At 53.4% G+C, this 12,128-nt stretch overlaps 1 protein-coding gene and 1 long non-coding RNA gene across 2 annotated transcripts in view; one reads left to right on the forward strand and one right to left on the reverse strand.

The window, feature by feature from the left end:
* MYO1F (myosin IF) overlaps nt 1-10,223 on the reverse strand; it is a 37,089-nt gene extending 26,866 nt beyond the window's left edge. The window contains exon 1 of the mRNA XM_086409701.1: nt 10,086-10,223. Within this exon, the coding sequence (XP_086265827.1) occupies nt 10,086-10,088 (3 nt within the window). The 5' untranslated portion in view covers nt 10,089-10,223. The remainder of the gene's footprint in view (nt 1-10,085) is intronic.
* Nucleotides 10,224-10,333: 110 nt separating this feature from the next.
* On the forward strand, nt 10,334-11,678 carry LOC147368691 (uncharacterized). The gene is made up of 2 exons (XR_015166751.1): nt 10,334-10,632; nt 10,932-11,678. It is a non-coding gene; the product is annotated as an uncharacterized LOC147368691 (long non-coding RNA).
* Nucleotides 11,679-12,128: the final 450 nt, after the last annotated feature.

Genomic DNA, 12,128 nt, shown 5'->3' on the forward strand with positions numbered 1-12,128 from the left:
CTGGTCCAGTGGGGCAGAGTGTGCTTGGGGACCTGGCGACTGTGGGAGGGGAGGAGGGGATCAGCGAAGGCTTGATGGGGGAGCTCACCCACCCTCTCTGTCACATCCCCAGCCCATCTCTCCCTCCCTTGGCCCAGGCTGAGTTCCTGACTTCTCCCTGGTATTTGATCCAAGACGCTTGCTCCTTGAAAGAAAAGCTATGACAAACAGTGTATTAAAAAGCAGAGACATCACTTTGCTGGCAAATTTCCATATAGTCAAAGCTATGGTTTTTCCAATAGTCATGTATGGATGTGAGAGTTGGACCATAAAGCAGGGTGAGTCCTGATGATGCTTTCGAACTGTGGTGCTGGAGAAGACTCTTGAGAATCCTTTGGACAGCAAGGAGATCAAACTAGTCAATCCTAAAGGATATCAACCCTGAATATTCATTGGAAGGACTGATACTGAAGCTGAAGCTTCAACACTTCGGCCACCTGATGTGAAGAGCTGACTCATTGGGAAAGACTCTGATCTAAGAAAGACTGAAAGCAAAAGGAGAAGGGGGCAGCAGAAGCTGATGGTTGGATGGCATCACCAACTCAACAGATATGAGTTTGAACAAACTAGGGATAGTGAAGGACAGGAAAGCCTGGCGAGCCGCAGTCCGTGGGGTCGCAAAGAAATCGGACACGACTGAGTGACTGAACAACAACAACAAAGTCACCTCAGGATGACTTTCTTCCCCCTCACCTGCTTCCTCCTACCTTGGCATCCTCCTGGCCCATCCCCCTGAGATTCTCTCAGTCACCGTGTCTAGTGCCCTGCTATGACCTTGGTCCTCAGCTCCCCCAGCCTTTCCACCACCTCTGCTGTGGTCTCCATCCTTAGAGAGCCAGTTCTGGCACATTCCAAGCTCCCACTTTCCCTTTTAATTCTCTCCCTCAGCTTTTCATCAGCTGACACCTTCCGTAGGCCCCAAGGAGGAGACTCAGACACAGGTTCCCCATTTAAACTCCTCCTCCAGGAAGCCTGCCAGGAATGCTCTCTCCTTTCAGCCCAGCTGAGCTCATCCGGCACCTTAAACACTTCAGCACACTGACTCTCGCAGGCCCTCTCTGCCTCCGTTCAATACACACTGTCACGGAGGGACTGGCACACGGAGCGGTGGCGACTTGGATAGAGCTTTCCTGGCTGGTAACTCATGCTCAGACAAGGTGTCCCTCCTGCAGAAATCCCCACACCCACCCCAGACCTGGAGCTCCTGGAGGACAGGGATTTGGACTGAGTCCTTTCTCAGCCCCCGCAGGGAGGGCCTAGCAAGGGACAAGGGCAAAGAAAGAAACCCAGCTTCAGAGGAAGCCCCCAAGAGCAAAAATGCATATGTGATAAGACCCTTCAGTCATGTCCGACTCTTTGCAACTCTATGGACTGTAGCTCACCAGGTCCTCTGTCCATAGGATTCTCCAGACAAGAATATTGGAGTGGGTTCCCATGCCCTCCTCTAGGGGATCTTACCGACCCAGGGATCAAACCCGCAGTCCTTATGTCCCCTGTATTGGCAGGCAGGTTCTTTAACACTAGCACCACTTGGGAAGCTCAAGAGCAAAGATACTGAGAACCAAAGTCAGGTCTTCAAAGATGACCAGGACTTGCCAGGGAAATGGAGATGGTGTGCTGGGCCCATTTGGGAGGGGATTCAGGCAGAGATCAAGAGGGAGGGTCAGTGTGGGCAACTCCAGGGCAGAGATAGATGAGAAGCCAGTCTCCACCCAGTGCTCCCCAGGGGGCATTGGGGAGCCATAGAATGTTCCTGAGCAGGGGAGGTGCTAGCTCAGATTCTGGTCATGCTGACAGTCCCTGAGGTTGGGGGAGGGGTGGGATTCATGGAAGAATATCCAGAGGCATGAAATGAGCCTAGTTTTGGGTGTGGGGTAGATCTGGGTTCTGATCCTGGCTGTGTGACCTAACACTGCTCTGAGCCTCAGTGACTTCATCTGTAAAAAGGGAGAAGCAGCCTTACTTCCCAGAGTTGGTAAGAGAGATTAGCTGCTCTGGGGGAACAAAGTGGGGAAGGGGGAGGGTTCCCGGAAGAGGGACACTTGACGAAATTAACATTTACCAAGCATCTATAACATGTCCGATGCTGGAAGCAGGTGTTGCTGATTTTTTTAAAAACTTATTTTGCATTGGTGTATAGCTGATTAACCGGAGAAGGCAATGGCACCCCACTCCAGTACTCTTGCCTGGAAAATCCCATGGATGGAGGAGCCTTGTGGGCTACAGTCCACGGGGTCGCTAAGAGTCAGACATGACTGAGCGACTTCACTTTCACTTTTCTCTTTCCTGCATTGGAGAAGGAAATGGCAACCCACTCCAGTGTTCTTGCCTGGAGAATCCCAGGGACGGGGGAGCCTGGTGGGCTGCCATCTATGGGGTCGCACAGAATCAGACACGACTGAAGTGACTTAGCAGCAGCAGCAGCAGCAGCAGCATAGCTGATTAACAAACAATGTTGTGATAGTTTCAGGTGAACAGTGAAGGGACTCAGCCATGCAAAATGTCACCCATATTATCGGCAATCGTCATAGCTCAGTGTGGTAAAGTCTGGGAAGGAGATTGGTGCCTGAGAGGGATTTGACCCTTGACTAAGGATGCAGCTAACCTGGTTCCAAGGACGTGGGGTTCAAATCTGGGGTCATCTGACAGCAAAGACCAGGTTTTTGCATCTACAGTCGTGAGTGGCTGGGCCCCAGGGGGCTTTGGGGATGGTATGTGAAAGCTGAGAAGGGTTTTGATCAAGTACAGGGAGAAAAGGTTCACCAGACAGAGTGAACTGCCAGGGCAAATGCAGGGGTGTGACTGAAGCAGAAGAGAAGGCAGAGGAGGGAGTGTTTTGGGGAGGGTAGCGGGGAGGAAGGGGCAGGGCTGGAACCCCTGAGACTGCTTCTAGCCTGATTATTGAGAGTGAGATTTTCTTTCTTTTTTAAAAAAGAACACGATTTTATTATTCTTACTATTATTTAATTTATTTATTGGCTGTGCCATGCAGATTTGCGACCTTGGTTCCCTGACTAGGGATTTAACCCATGCCCCCTGCATTGAAAGTGCAGTCTTAACCATTGGACCACCAGGCAAGTCCCAAGTGTGAATTTTTCCAATGGCAATTATGACACCATCTCTCTGTCGGTGGCTTCCCATCACTGCCATCCCCATGCAGCCACTCCACAGAGATTTCTTGAGCACCTAGTCTGCGCCAGTAACCTAGGACTTCAGGAAGAACTCAGTTCCTCACTACCTTGCCTCTAAGTCTTTGCAGATGTTGAGCCCTCTGCCCAGAACATCCTTCCTGCCTGGTTAATAATGCCAATCTAGGGACTTTCCTACCAGTCCAGTGGTTAATAACCCACCAACCAATGTGGGGGACACGGGTTCAATCCCTGGTCTGGGAAGATCCCACATGCTGCGGAGCAACTCAGCCTATGCGCCACAACTCCTGAGTCTGCTTGCTGCAGCTACCGAAGCCTGTGTACCTAGAGCCTGTGCTCTGCAACAAGAGAAGCCATCACAATGAGAAGGCCTTGTACCTCAACTAGTGAGGAGCCCCCGCTCGTGGCAACTACAGAAAGCGTACATGCAGCAGCACAGACTCAGTGCAGCCCAAAAATAAAAAAGCCAACCTTTGCCTTTAGACACGGCTCAGGTGACACCTCCTCCGAGAAGACCTCCCTGATTCCAGTGCAGGTCAAGCACTCCCTCTACATCTGCCAACTCTCTGGGCATCCCTCTCCATAACCCCATCCCCGATCTGGATGTTCTGAGTGCTATCTGGGGGTATACTGCTCCTGGGGGTGCTTTAAGAATTGTGGGAGGACTTCCCTGGTTGTCCAGTGGTTAAGAATCCGCTTGCCAATGCAGGGGACACAGGTTTGATCCCTGATCTGGGAACTAAGATCCCACTTGGTGGTGGGGCAACTAAGCTCGCTCTACAACTAGTAAAGTCTGCACGCCCGAGAGCTCGTGCACTGCAACAAGAGAAGCCACCACAGTGGGAAGCCTGTGACCTCAGCAAAGATTAGCCCCTGCTCACTGCAACTGGAGAAAGCCCACAGGCAACAACAAACACCCAGCGCAGCCATAAAGAGGTAAATTAACTAATGTAAGAAAAAGAAAGAAGCATCCAGTGTTTAGAAGCTTACGTTGCTCGTGAGGTTAATGTGTGTGTCCTACTTGGGGCGGGGGGTGCGGCTGTCTCGCAGGCTGAGACACACCTGTGTTGAGGTGTGAGCACCCGGCCACTCCAGTGAGAGTTCTTGGGCCACTGGCCCGAGCACTTTCATCTTTTCGTGCACATTTTATTCTAAATGACTTTCTCCCGGTCTTGTGGGGGACCACATTCAATGTTTCTGAAAGATGGAAGTTAGTGTGTTTTGCTGCATGTGAATTTCATTTCAGTGTTTCAAGGGGGCCTGCTAAGATGTTTGGTACAAGCGGGTGTAATGGGCTTCCCAGGTGGCTCAGTGGTAAAGAATCCGCCTGCCGATACAGGAGACGTGGGTTCTCTCCCTGGGTTGGGAAGATCCCTTGGAGGAGATGGCAACTCACTCCAATATTCTTGCCTGGAAAACCCTATCAACAGAGGAGCCTGGTGGGCTACAGTCCATGGGGTCACAAAGAGACAGACAAGACAGTGACTGAGCAACAACAACAGCTGGTGTGATGCTCTGAGAGCCCTGGGATACAGCAGGAAGGGTAGGTAGGGGAGGACAAGGTTTCGGAAACAGCAGCGTGGAGGGGTTAGCAAGCATGCCCACGGAAGAGGCTGAGTTTGGAGACAGCCAGGACCTGGGGTGGCCGGTTTGGAGAAGCAGGGAGCTGTCGACTGGACCCCCAGATGCTAAAGAACTTTACGCTCACTGGAGGCTCAGAGGGTCCCCCATGGACACCCCAGGGTCAGGAGTCAACTTGGGAGGTCAGGAGCTATAGACAGGGAGAGGACTGCTTTTGGACAGTCTGGCCAAGAAGGGGAAAGAGGGAAATAGGCTTGTGGGGAAGAGGGGTCACGGGAGTGTATTTTCTGTTTTTAAAATAAGGAGACCAGCTGGTTTGTTGGTGAGAAGAGCCGATGAAATTTTAAATACAGGGGATGAAGTGGTGTCATTCAGGGACCTGCTGGGGCTGTCCTTTCCCTGAGTCAGGGTGGGGAGGTTGGGTGGGCGAACTGGAAGTGGATTCTCTCTCTGAAGACCTCAAAGGGTGGGGCGTGGGTGGTAACTATGGTAACCGGGAACAACAATAGGTAACAAAAGTTCACGCCCCACTGGCACTTATTTTGTGCCAGACTCTGGTCTAAGCTTTTTCCGTGAATTATCTCATCGCATCCTCTGGGCACGCGACTGGGTCATTGCTCTGATTAGATCCATTTTGCGAAAGAGAAAACTATGGCCCAGAGAGAGAGGTTAGGTGTCCTCTCTAAGGTCAAACAGCAGAAAGGGAAGCCGGGTCTGCGACGGGAATGGCCAGGGTTGGTGCTATAGGTGAGATGAGGACGGGGAGGAGACACACATTGTCCTGTCCAGGGTTTCCTCTTTGGGGTCATCCTGATGTCCATGCTCTTGGGACCCCCTCGGGCTCAGCTGAGACTTCAGGCCACTTCCTTTCTCTGAGGTCAGAGGCCCTGAGGCCGGCTGTGTCTGGCTGGCTCTCCTGGCCCCGAGAACTTGGTTCCTCTTCCTGTCCCTCCCTTCTTTCCCCACCCAGTGGAATGGGCCTCTGCCTCTAGCAATCCCTCCTTCTGTGTCCAGCCCCAGGAAGCTGGGACTCCTGGATCCAGCCGAGTTCTACGCAATCACACAAAAAAACCCATGGGTTGTTTGTGGCGGAGAGAGAGGTTTTGCTCAAGAGGGTATAGTGTGAGGAGAGTCGAGAATTTTGGCAAGGGATGAACTGGGTGTGAGGCCTGGCTTGACACTTGGCTATGGGACCCTAGGGAGGCCACTTCACTTCTCCAAGCCTCAGTTGCCCCATCTGTAGAACGGGTGCCATAATAAATCTCCTCCGTGGGCTTGCTGGGGAAAATAAACAAGCCGGTGCTGAGAAAAGACCTACTGGGTTACCTCAGGAAATGGCAGCCAGTGTCCCCAGGAGCATTTAGTGAAAGTGGTCCGTGTTTGATAATATAGAGGAACTGGTCAATGTACACTTGTTGAATGAATAAATGAATGAAGTATCATTGCAATAAGACTGCCTCTTATCCTGTGTCATTGGTATCCATCTCTCTGTGTCCCCCAAGTCTCCGAGGGTCAAGTTGAAGCTGTTTGTTCCTCCCTTAGGGGTGAGGGTGTAACAGAGAGCTTGTGGTCACAGTTGACCACAAGTCAGATATGACTCAAGAGGCTGGAGTTCTTGTGAAAGATAGTCAGGGGCGCGAGGTGACTGGGACAGAAGAGAACATAGTCTCTAACTTCAGCTCTTCAGAGAGGCTCCCCCCGCCCCCCTGCAACTTACAGTAGAGGCATGGGGTTGCAGCTTCCCTGGTGCCAAAGAAGGGAGAACCAAGGGCTGGGGCATTGGAGCCCTGTAGTGAAAACACTTTCTGAACTCCTACTGTGCATGGAGGTCTGTGGGGACCAGGCCTAGACTCTGCTCTTGAGTAGCTCAGAAGCGAGTTGTTCAGGGGAGACAGTGATCCCAATCAGACTGCACGAAGAAGAACTGAGGCAATCAGAGAGGGCTTCCTGTAGGAGGCTGAGGCAATCAGAGCAGGCTTCCTGTAGGAGATAGACCTTGAAACATGAATATTTCAGAATGTTGTCAGTAGTGGCAGCTGGAGCGATGGGCCAGAAGGCCTTGGGTGTGTGTGGCACACCAGCATTCTAGTTGCTTGAATTAAAACTAGACTATAGGAGTCAGCCCACACCCTCAGGTAGCTTCTCAGCTGGAAGGAGGAGGAAGAGGTTGTCGATCAAGGTGGCTGTTCAAAGTGTGACCTTGGGGATCACTGGTTGAAATTCTCTGCTATCTTGGGTTGTCCTGCAGCTAGCTGAACCTCCCTGCCTCTGTTTTCTCATCGGGCAAATGGGAACATTGAGGACTATGGGCCTGGTGGGCAGCTGTGCAGATTCAACGAGGTGAAGCTTGTCAAGCGGAAACACTAGCCCCTCTCCCCATCACCAGTGGCAGCAGCAGCCTTAAGCTGGCCAATCCCACAGGCTCGGGACACAGGGCCAGGAGGAAGGGCTGGAGGAGCCAGCTTTTGCAATCTGCACCAACTGCTCTGGCCTCCCTGCTCCTGGGTGGTGATGAGCAGAGCCCCAGACTGGAGACAACAACGAAACAGCCACTTCCTTCCTCTCCGGGGTCCTGTGTGCTGTGGTTGCCAGCCGGTGGTGAGGTGAAGCTGCTGTGGCAGTGGCTGCTGGAGCTGCCCTCAGCCCTTGGCCCCACCCTGGCCCCCTGATGTGCCCTTGGAGCCTGGGTCTTGCTCTGTGGGGCTCTGGGGACACACCCTGTGTCTCTACCCCACGCAAACAACATTCTCACCTCCAACAGCTCTCAGGTCTCCCCCTCCCTTGGGAGGGGTGTCTCAGGCTCTTTGACCCTAACCAGAGGCCATTCTCCAACATCTGGGGATCCTTGTCCTTCTAGAATCTTTTTCCTTCACCCTTTCTTGGCCTCCAGCCTTTTCTGTCCATCCCTGTGACTGCTGCCCCTGGATCAAGCAGCCACATTACTGGCCTCCCAGCTTCATATCTGTACTTTCAAAACAACCACCATTACCCTCATGTCACCACCATTATCAACTGAGGACAACCAATTGCTGCCTTTACCTGTCCCTGAGCCGAAGTCGAACAGAAACTGCTGATAACCTTAATGCCAGCTAATATAAAGCAGAAGTACGAAAGATTCCACCACCCATTTCCTTACCATCACTCATCACCATCAGCACGCATTACCACCGGCACCAACAACCCATAATAACCAATCACCATGGACAGTAACAACCACGATCACAATAGTAGCCATCAACAAGCACAGGTAACCTACCACCACTGAAGCAGTCGTGGTTGTCTAGTCACTAAATCGTAACTAGTAGTCACAGACTCTTCTGTGACCCCCTGTGGACTGTAGCCTGCCAGGCTCCTCTGTAAACGGGATTTTCCAGGCAAGAATACTGGAGTGGGTTGCTATTTCCTTCTCTAGGGGATCTCCCAGACCCAGGGATCAAATGCAGTGTTCTGTGTTGGCAGACAGATCCTTTACCACTGAGCCACCTAGGAAGTTCAGCCTTCAATCGTACCCCTTTCCAAACCAACAGTGCATCACTGCCAGTCCCAAGACAGTCACCCAGATCATCAATGAATGACCAACAGCAAACGAACATCACTGTCACCACCCAACTTCAAACAATGACCAGCTGCCATTATTCTAGAGATCAACCCTCCAGCGGAAAACAAGCAACCACCAGCCACCAATATTGAACACTAGCTGGCACTAAAAGCAGCCATCACTGCCACCACCACACCACCAACATGGGACAACGGACAGCAATGACCACCATCATGAACAATGACATCAACAGCCCAATTCTTCTACAGGAACCAAGAATGAAGCCACATCCATCCATCACCATGGCTAACTCCCACCGTGAATATGGCTTCTGCGGTGTATGGAGCACATTATGTGCTCTGTGAAGCACTTGACGAACATCATTTCACTGAATCTTTCAACACCTCTTTCTGGCATCCAGCATTCCTCCAGAAAGATGTCAGCACCTCTAGACAGAGGTATTGACCTAATGGATAAATTCCACTCTTTTTTTTTTTTTAATTCATGATCCTCTTGGGTGAGTTTCTCCCTTCCCAGACCCAGTTGGCCAAGCAGATCATTGACTCAGCATTTCACATGGTTTCCTTGGGAGGGGTTGCTTTTCTCTGAAGTAGCAAATTATTTCCTGTGCTTCTTTGATCAAGGAGTCTTCCTGGCCTGGCTCCGTCTTGGAAGGGCTTCTGTCTCAAGCCCAGAGCTCTAGTTGATGGTTTGCTTGCCGGTTAACCAGAGGGATCCGTGGCCCGTGGTGCCCCATTTATCACTGGCTTTCTGAAATAGGGTGATCTCACAACCCCTGCCTCCACATTGCGGCAACTGCCAGCAACTCTGCAGTTGTCACTTTTAGCTCTGTGACTGACCCCAGCCACACGCCCTCATGGACAGATTGACAAAAAATGAAAGCTGAAGTGGCTTGCAGAGCCATGGAACTTTGGCTGCGGGGGACGGAGGTGTGACATTTATAGCCAGCCAAGTCTCCTCTTCATGCGTGTGACATGACGTACTGGATCTAGACCGAGGACCATGACCATCTCCACAGCCTTATCACCACAGTCATCATCAGACCTCAGTCTCAGCAGGTAGTGAGGCTTCTGGGTGTAGTGTTTTTTCCCTGCTGCCCTCCAGCAGAAGGAACCCGTGGTGGTGTGGAAGGTTTCATCTCACCCATTCCCGCTTCTGTGATGACTACTGCCAAACCACCCTGTCACCCACACTGGGATGCCGGCATGCCACCATCATGGCAACCCACCACCCATTTGACCCAGCTTTCTCTCCCAACTCTGGTGGACTCACAGAGGCTGGATCCCAAGACCCTCTGAAGGTTCCAATGGAGAGGAGCCCCCAGACACCTTCCACATCCTGAGAGACTTCCAAATATGACGTGTGGGAACTGAGACCCGCAGAGGGGGAAGTGACTGGCCCAAGGCCACACGGAGATGAGGCACCAAACTCGACTAGGAACTGGGTTCCCCACGCCCCAGAAAAGGGGTTTGTCCCTGCACCTGCAGGCACTGTGTGAGCCTTCAAAACCACCTTCTGTCCTCCGGTTACTGCTCCATCCTTGGTGCCCCATACCCACCCTGGCATCTTGTCCACCATCCAGTGGGAGCTTGGTGCCCGGTGTGGGATGCTTGGAGCACCTGAGCTGTACTGCAGAATCCCAAAGGGTCTGCTGTGCCCGTTCCCATGGCCCCACTTTCTGGTGGTGGCCTCTAGGCACTTCCATCTGACTGGTGCCCCCGACTGCTGCACTTCAGGGCCCACCCTGAATGACTTACCATGGTAGGGGCTGGTGTCTGGGTCCCTGGGGAGGTGCCTGGAGGGGTCGTGGAAGGGGTGCAGGCTCAGGAAGCTCCTGGGGGCGGCTCGGGCATGGCCCTGCTCCTGCTCCTCCGGCAGACTCCCGGCCCTAGTTCCTCTTACAACAGCCCCCTTCTCACTTCCTTTGGCGGGAGGGGCCCGCGGCTACCGGGGAGGGAAGCTGAGCCTGGGGGCGGGGAGAGCGCCCAGACTGGCCCGAGGGAGCTGCTGGTCTGGAGCCCAGAGCCCGAAGGGAGAGGTTAAGGATGGAAGGCAGCAGCTGCCAGACCCCAGGAAACCGAGTCTCCAACTCCCTCGCGCCCCCCGCCCCGCCCCCCGCGGGACGCGGCTGCAGCAGGCGGGACAAGGATCCATTGGCTGCGGACTGATTGCTCTGTCCTGGGCTGCTTAGGAGTCTTCCAGACCCACTTGAGATGTGTATCTGCTCTGGGCATCCCTGGGCAAACTCTCACTTCCGAAGCCGCTTCCGCTGGTCCTTCTTCCAGGAGGGACCTTGGGAATCAGGTGCGTTTCTGCCAGGGGAGTGGAGGGTCCCGAGAGCCAGGGGCATTTGGAAGGTCCCAGACTTTGAATGTTACGTCTAGAATTAATGACTGCACCCGCCGCCCCAGCTCTCTTCATTTTCTCATCCTAAAACGGCGGCGGTGGGGCTGGGGATCCTGCCGGGAGCGCCTGGCGCGCACATCAGTATTAGTCGCTCAGTCGTGTCTTTGTGACCCCATGGACTGTAGCCCGCCAGGCCTCTCTGTCCATGGGATTTCCCAGGCAAGAACACTGGAGTGTGTTGCCATGCCTTCCTCCAGGGGATCTTCCCAACGCAGGGATCGAACCCGGGTCTCCAGCATTGCCGTCAGATTCTTGACCGTCTGAGCCACCAAGGAAGCACATGACATCCATCAAATGATGGCCCATCTTCTGATGTTTGGGAGACCAGTAGGCCGTGTGCTGGTCTCCTCCTGACGTTTGAGGAAATGGCATTTCCCAGAGGCTGTCGTCTGCCACACACAGTGGGGAAGTGGCGGAGGCAGAAACAGACCCTGGGAGAGCCTGGCAGGAAGGCCTGCACACCCGGGTATCCCCGCGCTCCAGGCCACACACCGCATCCTGCGCGGAGACTGGAGTGCCGCGGCGCCCCCTAGTGGCCACATCTGGGGAGCAGCCCGTTTCTCAACCGACGGGCTTGGTGCCTGCAAACCTCAGCAATGTCTCCAGGGCACTAGAAGTGAACAGTCAGGTCGACACCCCCGCCCCCACCTTGTTGAGGGCGTCAGGGGAGGCTTCTGGGAGGAGGCGACTTTTTTTGCTGAGACCGCGAAGTGAGCTGGAGTTAACCAGGTGAAGGGGGAACGGGAGGGTACACCTGGCAGAGGAAAACAGCTCTAGCAAAGGCCTTAAGATGGGAAGATGGGGACTCTGAGGAAATTTCAGGAGTCCAGGGCGGCTGGAGATGGCAGAGTGACAGGGAGTGTGGTGGCTGGGGTAACAGGTGCCAGATTGCGTTGCTTTGAGAGTCTCTAAGAGACGCTGTATTAAAAAAAAAAAAAAGATTATTTTAGGTTCTGTTGGGTCTTCTTTGCTGCACCCTGCTTCCTCTAGTTGCGGCGAGTGGGGGCTATTCTTCCTTATTGCGTGTGGGCTTGTCATTGCGGTAGCTTCTCTTGCAGAGTATGGGGCTGGTCCGCTTCTGTAGTTGCAGCACACAGACTCTAGCCCGGGCTCAGGAATTGTGGTGCACGGGGTTATTTGGCCCACGGGCATGTGTAATCTTCCCGGACCAGGGATCTAACCTGTGTCCCCTGCATTGGCAGGCGGACGCTCAACTACTGGACCACCAAGGAAGTCCAAGAAGCAACTGTATTTTTGACCTAAGGTTACTGGGCTCTAGTCTGTATTGGTACAAGTCCCCTTTGGGCTGTTGGGGCCGACCTGTTAGGGGGTGTGGCCGCTTCCAGGGCGGGGGGATAATTGGATGGGACCCATTCGCGCGCGCGCGCGCGCAC

Source organism: Bos grunniens, chromosome 7 (assembly GCF_055505025.1).
Source record: "Bos grunniens cultivar Pamir isolate PY7600 chromosome 7, Bosgru_T2T1.0, whole genome shotgun sequence".
Lineage (NCBI taxonomy): Eukaryota > Metazoa > Chordata > Mammalia > Artiodactyla > Bovidae > Bos > Bos grunniens.